At 40.5% G+C, this 14,373-nt stretch overlaps 1 protein-coding gene across 2 annotated transcripts in view; it reads left to right on the top strand.

The window, feature by feature from the left end:
* Window positions 1-11,065, top strand: part of AAGAB (alpha and gamma adaptin binding protein) — a 59,769-nt gene extending 48,704 nt beyond the window's left edge. For both annotated transcript variants that reach the window (XM_023220777.2, XM_023220778.2), the window contains exons 6-10: window positions 2,610-2,692; window positions 3,495-3,591; window positions 8,101-8,205; window positions 8,480-8,529; window positions 9,183-11,065. In XM_023220777.2, coding sequence (XP_023076545.1) covers window positions 2,610-2,692; window positions 3,495-3,591; window positions 8,101-8,205; window positions 8,480-8,529; window positions 9,183-9,260 — 413 coding nt within the window. In that variant the 3' untranslated portion in view covers window positions 9,261-11,065. The remainder of the gene's footprint in view (window positions 1-2,609; window positions 2,693-3,494; window positions 3,592-8,100; window positions 8,206-8,479; window positions 8,530-9,182) is intronic.
* Window positions 11,066-14,373: the final 3,308 nt, after the last annotated feature.

Raw genomic sequence — 14,373 nt, 5'->3', positions numbered from 1 at the left:
AGGCGCCTGTAGTCCCAGCTACTTGGGAGGCTGAGTCAGGAGAATGGCGTGAACCTGGGAGGTGGGGCTTGCAGTGAGCCGAGATCACGCCACTGCACTCCAGCCTGGGCCACAGAACCAGACTCCGTCTCAAAAAAAAAAATTTTTTTCAAAAAAATCTCTTTGAATAGGTAAATAATACATGAACATGTAACAAAAGTGAAAGGTTTACAGTATACAGTGATGAGTCTAGCTCCTACTCCTAACTCCTGTCCATCCCAGTTCTCCTTACAAGCAGCCACTGTAAGGAATGAGCATTTCAAATAGACTGCTTTGGTTTCATAACATGCATAAGCTGACATTGTATTGCATTATCCTTTGAGTTGCAGTCCGGCCTGCCAAGTTTAGGGGTTGCCTAACAGAGGAAAAATATAAGCTGTGGAATTAGAATATGGAGAGATTTATGAACTGAATTGGAAAATTACCCAAGGTCCAAGTTATTTCCAGTAATAGAAGTGAAGACTCTCTTACAGAAGTAGTTTATTACTCAGATATTACCTTTTGTACAAATAGCTTAAAGTATATTGTAAGAGCACTCATGTATATCTTCATGACAGGTAAAATCCATGTCTGAGTATTACATAACTACGTACAGCTACTTTAAAATCAACACCACATTGGCCAAAAGAAAGAACCATGCTGATGTTTGAATAAACATCCTTAGGCTCTGAAACCGTCATCGTAGGACACTGCATGGATCTGCTTCTCTTGGGCCACTGAGCCTACATGTCCTACCCTGCTGAAACCTTAGTCCCCTGTCTTTGGAATGGACACCAGGCCTTTGGATGAGGAGATAAGGGGGGCTCCAGGAGTACACATGAACCTCTGACCATGCTGCCACTGTTGAGGTTGTACAGAATGAAAAGCAGTAGGGCAGCAGCAGCCTCTTAGTTTTGCCCGGACCAAGGTAGCTTTTAATGCAGAGGTACTGGGTTGATAGCTGCATATGACTGCCTCCGTGGTGAGAGTCAAGCTCCAGAAATCTGCAGGCTACAGCCTAGCAGGCCACATTTGAGGCTTCATCCCAGTTTAAAAAGCAGATCTTCCCAAGTGAAAGGGATAAGAAAGGACACTGCAAAGTTTCTCTCTTTTGATATCTCTATATGAGCAACTCTCTGGCAGGGGAAAGGGTGTAGGGAATTTATAGGTGGTTTAGAGAAAGAGAGATGAGAGTAGGTCAGGGAAGAGATAGGGAGAGGAAAGGCAAGGTGGGAGAAAGTTGTCTTTTTGAGAGAGAAAGTCTTTGACTTCTGTACTGGTACTCTTGGATTATAGTCTCATGTTCTACTCTAAGGCAGTGTTTTTCGAACTGCTGTGTTCATAAGACCCTCCTGGAGTACTTGCTAAAAGTTGAGATTCCATGATCTCTATCCTAACGATGCTGACTCAGTGAATCTCAGGTAGAGTCCTTGAATACTAGGATAGTTTTAATAAAGTGTTCCAGGTCATTCTGGGGAACACTGCTGGATCAAGGCTGGCCCTTGTACTCTGAACAGTGCTAGATGTTTTGCTGCAGATTTGTCCTCCACTGTAAATACAAACAGCATACTGGGAGCCTTAACTGCAGTTGCTTCATTCATATCTAAATTAGAGCTTTTTTCTTTTTCTTTTTTTTCGAGACAGAGTCTCTCGCACTGTTGCCTAGCCTGGAGTGCAATGGTGCAATCTCAGGTCACTGCAGCCTCCGCCTGCCAGGTTCAAGTGATTCTCCTGCCTCAGCCTCCCGAGTAGCTGAGATTACAGGCACCCACCACCGTGCCCGGCTAATTTTTTGTATTTTTAGTAGAGATGAGGCTTCACCATGTTGGCCAGACTGGTCTTGAACTCCTGAGCTTGTGATCCGCCCTCCTCAGCCTCCCAAAGTGCTGGGATTACAGGTATGAGCCACCGCACCCAGCCCTGGAGCTTTTTTCAAAAAGCATTCATATTCCTTTTCACCTGATATGAATGCCTTTGTTGATTTTTAAAATGTTTTTGATTATTTAAAACAGTGGAATATTAGTTCATAGTGGCTATTAAAGCATTAGTGCTATTAATCTTTGCAAATAGAACCACTGGCCATTTGTTTGTCTATAATGGCCCTGCTATTATTTTCTACCTGGACTTTCCGTGATTTTTTTTAAAAAATGTACTTTAAAAAAGTGTATTCAGGGCCAGGGGTGTCGCTCAAGCCTGTAATCTTTGCACTTTGGAAAGCTGATTCAGGAGATGGCTTGAGGCCAGCAGTTCAAGACCAGCCTGGGCAACATAATGAGACCCTGTCTCTACAAAAAACAAGAAACAATTAAAAAAAAAATAGCCAAGTACAGTGGCAGGCACCTGTATTCCCACCTACTCAGGAGTCTGAGGAAGGAGGGTCACTTGAGCCTAGGAGTTCAAGGTTGCATTGAGCTGTGATTGTGCCACTGCACTCTAGCCTGAGCGACAGAGTGAGACCCTGTCTCAAAAAAATACATATATGTAGTTAGAACTTTGAAAACAAATGAATAGCCTTTGTTTCATCATCCTAGTCATTTGAACAGTTTAAAATGCAAATGACTAATTTCAGTGATTGTGTTTTTCCTTTTTAGATAGGAACCAAGGCTTTAGCCTTCTCAACTCATTGACTGGAACAAACCATAGCATTGGGTTAGCAGATCCCTGTCACCCAGAGGTAAAGGTTCTTCTTGGATCTTTTTTCCTTCTTTGGCTTTAATTTCTCCTTGTCATTGTGAATCTTTACACATTCACCATTGTTTTCCTTTCCATTTAAAAGGTGATGGAGAATGTTAAAAATAGACAAAAGGAAAGCCTAAAACAGCCCTTGCTAATGCAGTGAGCCCTTTCAAGATGTTTACAGCTTTGGTTTTATTTTTATTAGGGTGCTTTCTAAAATATGCTAGGATTTCCCTGAGGCATTAATTTGCCTTCAGATCTTTAAATAGAAAGTAAATTTGATGGTGCTTTTTTAGTACTTCCTGTATAAAAGACCTTGGCAAATCCGAGGCAAGGTCCCTGTCCTCAATGAGCTTGTAGTCCAGTTTCAACCCTGCGTCCTTAAGAATTTGTTCCAAGTTTACCTTGGTCAGCAGCTGGAGCCAAGAGCAAATTATACAGTGCCACACTGTCTTTCCAGGGATCTTTTTCAACAGCCTCTGAGCTATTTGTGTTATGATTGTGTTACATTTTCACATTTTGAATATAACATGGATCTTAAATGAGACAAACAAAAAACATGTCTTAATAGTCTAAAGCAAAATCAACACTTTCTAGTTCTTCCTTGGGGGAAAGTACTCCTGGGTTAGTGAATTTTTAGCCTTTTATTTTTTTAATATGATCTTGCTCTTCTTTCTTTGCCTCCAGTTCCTATTACTGTTTTCTCAAGCCAACCAAGGACTAAAAGTGTGAGCTTTTTTGGATTTAGTTCTGGAATAGTCTACTATTAAATTGTTGCTTATGTGTATTTTCCTCAACAGCAACCCCATTTGCCAGCAGCAGATAGGACTGAATCCCTCTCTGATCATCGGAGTGGTGCATCTAACACAGCAGATGCCCAGGTTGATAGCATTGTGGGTAAGTTCCTCCTTTGGCTGCCGAGAGAGAGCTCTGTGCAACTTGGAATAGGTATCTGGGCAGAAAGCATTGAGGGGGAAATTGACTTTAAACACAGAGAAGGGAAAAAAAGTGGTTGTGTACCACACATGAATGTGAGCCTTGCCAGTGGCTATCAGAAAAAGGAAGAAGAATAAATACATAACAAATACGTGAGCACCATTTTCTCTTTAATTCTCCTAGCAGGATCTTGATTCAGATCATCGTAGCCAAGGCAGAAAGAACCAGGTGGCGAAACAGCTAGCTCTGTATCATATAGTTTTTTCATAATATTTAACAGTAGTCGGACTTGATGGTGACAAGAATAATACAACTTTGTATTTATAAGCCCTTCCACATCCTTTTAAAGTTCTTTTATATCCCCTTTCTCATTTGGTAATGAAGTTTTGCAGAGAAGTTATTTTATGGAGATGAAGCTAAAGCCCAGAGAAGTTTAATAACTTGTCCAAGGACATCTAGCAAGAAGGGCCTGGAGCTGAAACTGGAATCCAATATGCCATCCAAAAGTCAGAAAACCAAGGAGCTTACTTGACAATAACTATAAATCTTCTTTTGCTGGGGAACTACTGATACTCCTACTTTATCTTTATGCTACAGAGGGCTTATGTGCAGTAATAAATTTTTAAAACTCTTTTTTCTTATTATAAGATAATTCATGTAGAAAACTCAAGTGATTGGTTATAGAAACATATGAAGAAGAAAAAATCATGTATATATTTTTTTCTCTCCAGTTTATTCAACCTTATCCTCTCAATTGAATCCTTCCCATTGGCTTTTAAACCTGCCTAAGTCTCTGCCTTTAAACAAACTAGTAATCACACTGAAGTGGGTGGGGACTTCAAGCACTAAACCTAAGTAACTGTAGAAAACAGTAATTGGACTAGATACCATAAGACTAAAAACAAAAAGAACTGAACACAAATACTGAACTCTACTTAGTAAATTTGTTTCTTATCAGGGTATGGCTCAGCAATTCTGAAATTTTTTATATAGATATTTTATATACCACACATATACTGACATATAGAAAATAAGAAAATATAGATAGTGAGAGCTAGGTTTCTTACTGCCAGAGGAAAAAGGTTACCAATAAAGAAAAGGGAAGGTCAAGATGTACCCTTTAGTACTGGATTGGAATCTAATGTATCAGTATGAACTCATGGTTTTAAAAATATACTTACAGTTAGAAAATAAATACAGATGTGTGTGTATGTGTGTATTAGTATACACACATGTATTTCCTAGTTCTGTCCACTGAGAGGCCTAGAAGCAACAATATTGCCGTAGCGGTGGACACACTTAGCACTCAGATTTTGCTTTCTTTTATTGTGTGTGTGTTGTTGTGTTTTTGTTTTTGTTTGAGACAGAGTTTCGCTCTTGTTGCCCAGGTTGGAGTGCAGTGGCGCGATCTCGGCTCACCACAACCTCTGCTTCCTGGGTTCAAGCGATTCTCCTGCCTCAGCCTCCCGAGTAGCTGGGATTACAGGCATGTGCCACCACGCCCGGCTATTTTTTTGTTTGTTTTGTTTTGTTTTTAGTAGAGATGAGGTTTCTCCATGTTGGTCAGGCTGGTCTCAAACTCCCGACCTCAGGTGATCCACCATCTTCGGCCTCCCAAAGTGCTTGGATTATAGGTGTGAGCCACTGCGCCTGGCCAGATCTTGCTTTCTAAATACCATTCTCCAATAAAAGGAAATAGGGCTTCTTGGAGAAGTGGTTGATTCCTGGACTTGGGCAAGAAAAATACAGGATGACCCTGGAGCATCTCATGGTACCAGAAATTAAGAAAATTCTCAAAAAAGAATGGGGACATGTTGAAAGGGCATAGGGACCAATCTGAAAGAGCTTCCAGTGGCTAAATCTGGAAAAATTTAATCAGCAAAGTAGTTTAATATAGTATTGGGTTATAAGCCGTAGAATAAGCTAACTATCCATGAGTTCATACTAATATAAATAAATAATTGAATAAACAAATGAGAAAGAAAGGACAGTATCTCCTTACAGAAGAATCCCAAGTAATGAATATAGAAGGAATGAAGAAAGTAGAAACCCATCATTAGGCACAAAACACAGTAATAGTTGTAGCAGGCAAGGCCCACTGATGGATGTTGAAATTAGTGGTGAAAGTTTGAGGAGAAGTATATCTGCATAGTCTAAAAGTATCTCTCTCAAGATATTTATTTATTACAAAGGGGAAAATAGTAACTTTACACTGGAGAAACTCATCAGATACCAGCCACTTTAATTATATAATGAAGTAATTTAATTATTAACATCACTGGTAATAGGACATATTGACATAATAGCCCTCCTTATAGGATGCAGTGAGAAGGTAATCTCACCAAAAATGCCTAACTGAAATCTAATAATGAGAAAACATCTGATAAACCCGGTTAAGGGACATTATACAAGTAACTGACCATACTTGTGTTAAAGTCATGAAAGACAATGAAAGACTGAAGAACTGTCACAAATTGGAAAAGACTAAGGAGATTTGACAACTAAATTCCATGTAGGATCTTGGAACAGATAAAGGATATTAGTGGAAAAACTGATGAAGTCTATGGTGTGGTTAATGGCATTATACCAATATTAACTTCTTGATTTTTATAATTGTACTATGGTCATATAAAATGTTAACACTAGGGGAAAGTGGGTGAAGAGCATATAGGAACTCTGTATACTATTTTTGCAAGTTTTTTTTTAAAGACTAAATTAAGAAAAAAATTTAAGGCAAAACCAAATCAATAAAAATCAAACACTTCCTCAATCCCACGTCTTCCTCCTTATCTCTTTACTAAACTTGTTTCTGTTCCTCACCTCCCATTTGCCCCTCACCTCACTCCTGTCTGTCTTTTGCCCCTGGTGTGCCAGTACAGCAGCTCTGTGCAAAGGCCAACAATGACCTCCATGCCACTAAATCGAGTAGATATTTTCCAGTCCTCATCTTGACCTTGTGGCGGCATTCAGTGTTACAGATCAATTCCTCTTTGAAACATTATCTTCCCGTGCCTCACCCAACATGATGTCACCTGGTTTTCTTCCTACTTCTCTGATTATTCCTTCTCTTTCTTTGGTAGATACCCTCCTTTTCTCTGCCTTTAATTATTGTCATTCTTCATTGCTCCATTTAAACTCTTCCAAATCTATATTTAGGCATGGAGTGATTCTGTCTACATTAACAGCTCAATTATTATGTATACACAGATAAATCACAAACTTTTATCTTCAGCACTATATACCAACTTCCTACACAACATGTCCATTGAACGAAAGCAAATTTATTAACCAAAATACATTTTTAACACCAAATTGTCTATATGGCATTGTGATAGATGCAAATAATTATAAGTCATCCTATCTTCATGGAGCTTAGTCTAAAAATATAGAGATAGGACCTATAATTTAATGATTAAGGTCATAGGCATTGGAGTCCTTAGTAATTGGAACCCTGCTGGGTTCAAATCATGGCTTTATCACTAGTAATGGCCTGACCTTGAGTAAATTAACCTCTGTTGGTGTTAGTTTCCTCTTCTGTAAAATAACGGTGATAAATCTTTCCTCATAGGGCTGTTGCAAAGATGAAATGGAACCATGTAAGTTAAAGCATTCAGTGGTGCAGATCCAAAGCAAACTCTCTCTCTTACGGTGGTAGTATTTATTAAAGTAGTGGTGGAGAAATGTTAGAATACAAGGTAATATATGCAAGGGCTAAGACAGTTCTAGAAACAGTAAATGTAGAAAATTCTAAGGAAGGAGACCTGTGAAACTGGGATGGGCAGGGAAGACATTCTAAAGGTAGTGGGCCTGGAATGGAGAAGAAGTTAAATTTCTGATTAAAAACAAACTTTAATAAAGTAGCAGTGTGCCAAGGTAGAAACCGTAAAAGATTTGTAATAAGGAAATATGAATTTAAATCAGCTCTACCTCTGCATAGCTATAATTTTAGATGAGTTCATTTTTAGATACAGGTTTTTTTTCATATCATTTTCTGTTATTCTCAGATAATGTTATCTGTTCTAATCACCTTTTATAGTTGTTGTCAATAATAGATGTGAAAATATTTGTTGTACAGTAAAATATGGTATAAACTTTAGTCATTTATTGGTGAATCAATGTACCTTAGTCAAGTGAGTATGCTTTCGGAGTTGGTAACCCCTGTGTCTGGATCCACTTACTAGCTGTGACCTCGGCAAGTCACTTCAACTCTGAGCTGTGGTTTTCTTATCTTTAGAATGGAAATAGTGCTCTTTACCTCATGTCAATGTTGTGAGGATAAAATAGTTACTCTTCATTTGTGAGGACCCACTAGCAGCCAAGCAGGGCAAGGCACCATGAACTGTAAAGCTGGTATACACTGGCCCTTCGATCATTGGTGACTTCATCAAGGTTATCATTTGCCTTAGGATTCTCTCAGTGTAGCACATATGCAAATAACGTGACGGATAATGTGACAAATCCCTATTTCAGATCCCATGTTAGATCTGGATATTCAAGAACTAGCCAGTCTTACTACTGGAGGAGGAGATGTGGAGAATTTTGAAAGACTCTTTTCAAAGTTAAAGGAAATGAAAGGTAATCGGATCTATTGTGTCTAATATGTTCCCGTATTGATGCTTGTCTGTTTTATGTAGTAGCATTTCATTTTGTTCACTGCTGGATTGGATTCCTTGTTCTGGTCTCAGCTGTCTTGAGAAACTTAGCTACTTGTGGGACTTGGTAAAAAAAAAATTTCCATCTTCATTCTCTTTCCTTTTACTTTTCCTGCTTTTGCCTTCTTCTGTTTCTTTCAACGTGTTACATGTCCTGTGCTATTAGACAAATTTCTTAAGATGTATTTTCCCCCTAGACAAGGCTGCGACGCTTCCTCACGAGCAAAGAAAAGTGCATGCAGAAAAGGTGAGACAATCAGCCAGGTATTTAGTGAGTACCTATAAAAGGTCCAGTGCTATTATTATAATTATATATCACACTTGTGTATTTCTAAAGGGTCTTAGTGTGAGCTTTTCATTGAATATTAACTTCTAACTACTTAAATATTTATACAGTAATAGTATAGTTGCTGCATTCAAACCAAGATTTTTCACCTCTATGGTGAGTGACCTGGAACCTTCATTGAGACTCACAATGTTTGCCTTTCTAACTATTGGGCCAGAAAACTCTTAGATGTTTTGTTATATTATTACCAACACAACACATGTTATTGGCAGGAAACTTGGATGGTTGATGGTGTTCTCTGATACGAATGTGTCATAATTTATCCTGTTCCCTTTTGGACATTTAGGTCATGTGCATTTTTTGCTTCTATAAATAATGAAGCTGTGCATATCCTTACACATCATCTTTGTATACAACTCTAAATATATCCTTGGTATAAATTTCTAGATGTGGCGATCATGGATCAAATGGTATTCAAGAGTTTTGATATGTGTTGCCAGAGGACTGGAGGGCAAAGTGCAGAATTTCAGGTCTCAGTCAGTTCAAGGCATAACATATGAAACAAGCTGAAATGTAGCTGTTGCCTAACATTTGTTGCATGCTTCTGTCCACAGGTGGCCAAAGCATTCTGGATGGCAATCGGGGGAGACAGAGATGAAATTGAAGGCCTTTCATCTGATGAAGAGCACTAAATTATTCATACTAGGGTTTGACTAACAAAGATGCTAGCTGTCTCAGAGATCTCTCTCTACTCAGCCCAGTCATATTTTGCCAAAATTGCCATTATCATGTTGGCTGCCTGACTTGTTTATAGGGTCCCCTTAATTTTAGTTTTTAGTAGAAGGTTCAGGAGAAATCCTTTTTTCCTCAGTGTATTGTAAGAGAGTGAGGAATACAGTGCTAGTAATGAGTGAGGATTTCTTAAATATACTTTGTTGTTGTTGTTCTAGGAATGAGAGTAGGATAAATCTCAGAGGTCTGTGTGATTTACTCAAGTTGAAGACAGCCTCCAGGCCATTCCTGGTCAACCTTTTAAGTAGCATTTCCAGCATTCACACTTGATACTGCACATCAGGAGTTGTGTCAACTTTCCTGGGTGATTTGGGTTTTCTCCGTTCAAGGAGCTTGTAGCTCTGAGCTATGATGCTTTTACTGGGAGGAAAGGAGGCATCTGCAGAATTGATGTGAGCTATGTGGGGCCGAAGTCTTAGCCCACCGCTTAGTCTCTACCTAAGAAAATGCCTCTGGGCATTCTTTTGAAGTATAGTGTCTGAGTTCATGCTAGAAAGAATGAAAAAGCCAGTGTGGGTTTTTAGACTATAATAAATGAGGCAAAGGATTTCTATTCCAGTGGGAATAAAACGTCTCTACTGAGTTGTGGGAGATACGTTGTATGTTAGAGAGAACCTTAAGGAGTCCTTGTATGGGCCATGGAGACCGTATGTGATAATATACTGTGATTTTCGTGAAGAAACTCTTCTGCCTTAGTTAGAGTTCTCCCCTACGGCTTGAGATGCCAGAGCTGTGTTGTCATACTTTATACCCACAAAACAAGGCACAGTTCCCCCTTTTTCTCTTTAAAGCCAAAGAGAGATGACTGCCAAAGGGGGAACACTAAGGGGTGGGTGGGGAAGCGAAATGTTAGGCAGTGAATTCCTGAGCACCTTGTTTGACTTCCGAGGTTCATAGCTCCTCTCTGCCCTTCCAAGCCTGGAACCTTAGGTGACTATCTTTCGTTCTTTATCCTTTGTCTTGAGTGAGTGGGTCTGCCCCAAAGGAACTGATAAGTAAATGGCAAGTTTTTAAAGGAAGAGTGGAAAGTACAGCAAATAAAAATCCTTGTTTGTTTTTGTAGACTTTGTAATGCATATCATTAGCCTTCACTGTGATCATTATTGCTGTGGCTCTGAACTGGCACATAGTACAGTGAATGGAAGGTGCCCACACACCAGCTGAGAACCGGTTCTGGCCTAGGTGGGCTCTAGAACCATTTACACCGCATGAAACAAACAGGTTGGGTTAGGAGCAGAAAGAAATAAGGCTCACACCCCTCCAGACACCACCTTATAAGCACTGCAGAACCTGAAACAGATGGCAGAAGGAATGGAATGCTACAGGGGCCAGCAGGAGTGACCACAGGGAGGAGACAGCTCAGTGACTGAAGCATTCAGGAAGAGGCTTTCCAGGGAACACTGGACATTGCTTAGTGACCTTTTGTTCCTTCCTTTTTTTTTTTTTTTTCTAATGTTCTGAAGGACTTTGAGTCTGTGGTTCACCACCAGCCCATCAGTGTTTCTTTGAGGTGATTGCATTAGGGAAGTTGGCTCTGGGGTTGCAAAAAAAAAAAGGTGGAACATGTTTTCCTTAAAAGATGGAAGGTTTTAGAAAATATACTAGGCCATCTGGTTAGAAAAAACAGACCAGACTAGAAAAATCTGTGAATTTGATTTGGTAGATTAAACAAAGCCAGATGATTAAAATGTGATTTATTTATAAACTCTGCTAATGTCTATTATTATGATTTTGTGGTTTTTTTTAGGGGGTATGAGCGAGGGAAGCCCTATATCCTTCATTGGATTAGACACATATAGTGAATAGTGCAAGAGTTTCTCAAGCTCACTATTTTGGAATTTACCCTGCATATGTAATGTCATGTTTTTAAGACCTCAGCTATGTAGGGATATTGGCCTCCTCTAGGGACATATGGGATGAAGGTCTCTAGTGAAATCTACTAAAAGCCCGTGTTAGAATAGTGATCATGAGCTAACACTACAGTAATAGCTGCAGTCTATCTACAGTGACCTATGTTCACGCTACCACAAGTTGTTACAGAATTGCCAGCTGGAATTTAAAATAAGAGACTTGGTTTTTGGTTGTTTTTTCCTTAAACATTTCTCGATTTGCATAACATAGTGTTTGGCACATAGTAGGCCCTTGGTTTTGGTTGTAAAGTATGGTTTGTGTTGGATGAATATGATCACAAAGTTCGAAGATCCATACATAAGTGCTGGAAGGTAAGGAAAGACAAGAATAAACATTTTTCCCCTGAGAAAATCATGTGTTATGTAATAATTTTAGAGTGATGAAGACATAGATATTTTTATAATTTTAAAATATGCCATCCTGCCAGAGTATGAGAAGATTGACAGAACCAGTTTGCTTGCTCTCTATTTATAGAACTTGGCCACGTCTAATTCAGAGAAGCTAGAGATTCAGGGAAGCTAGACTTAGATGGTTGAGTAATATGGGATGTGGTTCAAGGACCATAGAGCATGTCAGGCCATTCCTGCAAACTATTTCTAACACGTGAAATGTGATATATGGCTAATTTCCTGGTCCCACTGTGGAGAGGTCGGGATCAACAACTTTTGCCATGGCTTGTCAGATTCCTTTAACCTTGGGCCAGTCTCTTAACAATGGCCATTGAGAGAACGTGTGGAATGCCCCTTGCCTTGCCTTGGCCTGCCATGGAAAAACAGTCTTAGAAGAATCACTGTCTAAGGGTAAGATGAGAGCTCTGTAAACTATTCTGAGCTTCAGCGTTTGCTGATGCAAAGCTAAATTTAGCAAACGTGTCCAGTGTGGTCAGAGGTTCTGATTCATTAGGGATTCTGGTTCATAGAACGTTCTGATTGATGGAGACAAGAGTTTCAGTGAATATTCTAATGCATTAGACTTGCTCTTCACTCTCCCTACTGCCCCTGTTAATTTTACAATAGACAATTTAGCTACAGCATTATGTCATTAAGTACCAAATCTTATTAGAGGACTATAGGTGAAGAAAGTGTAAAAAGTCTGGTCATGCGTACTGAACCCAGTACGGTGTTAGTACAAGGTTAGTTTGAAAACAACCCCCTATTAACTTTCCCATAATTTGTATGTCTCATGAAAGTAGACTGCCGACTGGGCAGGGCATAATTCTAGTATTTTCAATTCCACTCAGGGTTTAGTGATCCATCCCTGGCACCTTTGGCATGTAAGCTCTTAGAGAAAACGTCTTAGAAATCCTCTCAATTTCGGCCGGGCGCAGTGGCTCATGCCTGTAATCCCAGCACTTTGGGAGGCTGAGGCAGGCGGATCACGAGGTCAGGAGATCGAGACCACCCTTGCTAACACGGTGACACCCCATCTCCACTAAAAATACAAAAAATTAGCTGGGCGTGGTGGCAGGCACCTGTGGTCCCAGCTACTCGGGAGGCTGAGGCAGGAGAATCTCTTTAACCTGGAACGCGGAGCTACCAGTGAGCCGAGATCGTGCCACTGCACTCCAGCCTGGGCGACAGAATGAGAATCCATCTCAAAAGAAAAAAGAGAAATCCTCTAAATTTCATACTTTGGCATTACATATGCCTGTTGTTAACATCACAAAGCTTGCTCTTAACGTAGGTCTCTTTACTCAGAATTAAGTTCTAGCATAGTAAGTATCTTGCTCTATTCTAAGTTGTTCCTCTGGTTTGCAGAAAAATGAACCAAAAAGGTAACAGGAATAGCATATTCCCACTCTTAGGGATTTACAGTTCTACTTTGTTTCCTTTTGAAAAACATTGTGATTCAAAACCTGGCCCTAATGGTTATTACTGCATCTTTGGAACACGGGCCTGGGGGTAAAAAGAAAAAAGAAAACTTTTAAAACCCCTTTCTGTGTATCCGTTGTTAGGCCCAAACACTTCCTCCGCACAGCTACAGATCTGGGAGGCATCACCAGGCACCCAAAGCTGCTTGCTCATGCCCAGTTTACCGACTAGGAAGCCTCTTGGGTTCTCTCTAATGAAGGAGGTGTCCAATCATTGCCCCTGCCCTTGCTATTATCCACCAGGTGGCTTTAATGCTATTACACAAAAATGTGGACTAAGGCCTAGGGTAGGAACTTTACGGAAACAGCAGCATAGTTTAGGAGAGAAAAGGTTCTTTTAATCTGAATTCCAAGGACATGGCCTGCAACAATCATGTTTCCCCAGGAAATTCTCAGGAAGTCATTAATGGTGAAGTCAGAGAGCCTTAAATTTGTTCCTTCTACCCTGGTGAGAGCAGAAACAAGAACTCAGGGTCCAGCCAACACTGACTGTGAACGTTGTTGGTGCCAGAATCTGAGCAAGGTGTGGCAGAGGATACAGACTTGAGTCAGGATGTAGTTTCTCCTTTCCATGAGCTCAGAGTCCAACTCAGGTGGAAGCAGGGGGCAAACCAGACAAAGGTCACAAAAGACAATGCCAAGACAGCATGTGAAGAGTGCTGTGACTAGCCCTCATGGCTGTGGGAAGGAGAGAACACAGTGGGTTGGGGAGAACAGGAAGTGCATCTTAGAGCAGTGGTTCTCAGAAGTGAGCCCACGCCACAGCCACCTGGAAGGCCCCACTACAGAGCTGCCGATTCAGGAGGCCTGGCGTGGGGCCTGAGAATTGGCGTCTTTAACATCCCGGGTGATACTGATGCTGCTGGTTCGGTCCTGGGACCCACTTTGAGAACCACTGACTTAGGGGAAGTAACGCTGCTTGAGTCGAGCTAGAAGGATAAGGGATTGGGGCAGACAGGTGAGTGGAGGCAGCAGAGTTGTTGGAGTTATGGCTTGAGCAAAGGTACGGAAAGAAGAGTGAAGGGATGTGCTGGGAAAATGCAAGGAGTCCACATAGAGAAATGGTGGCAGATGAGGATGGCGTGATGCTGGAGGGGACTTGGTAGAGTCTGTGCCTACTCTGCAGGTAAGTGAGGAGCAAAGGTTTTGAGCAGAAAAGGCATCTAACCATAATTACATTCCGGGAAAATGTGGCAGCAGTATTAGCAGTATCTGTGTAACCAATCAGCTGT

The sequence above is a fragment of the Piliocolobus tephrosceles genome, chromosome 6, assembly GCF_002776525.5.
Source record: "Piliocolobus tephrosceles isolate RC106 chromosome 6, ASM277652v3, whole genome shotgun sequence".
Taxonomy (NCBI): Eukaryota; Metazoa; Chordata; class Mammalia; order Primates; family Cercopithecidae; genus Piliocolobus; species Piliocolobus tephrosceles.
Note: the sequence above shows the minus strand (reverse complement) of the source record. Positions and strands in the feature narration are given on the sequence as shown.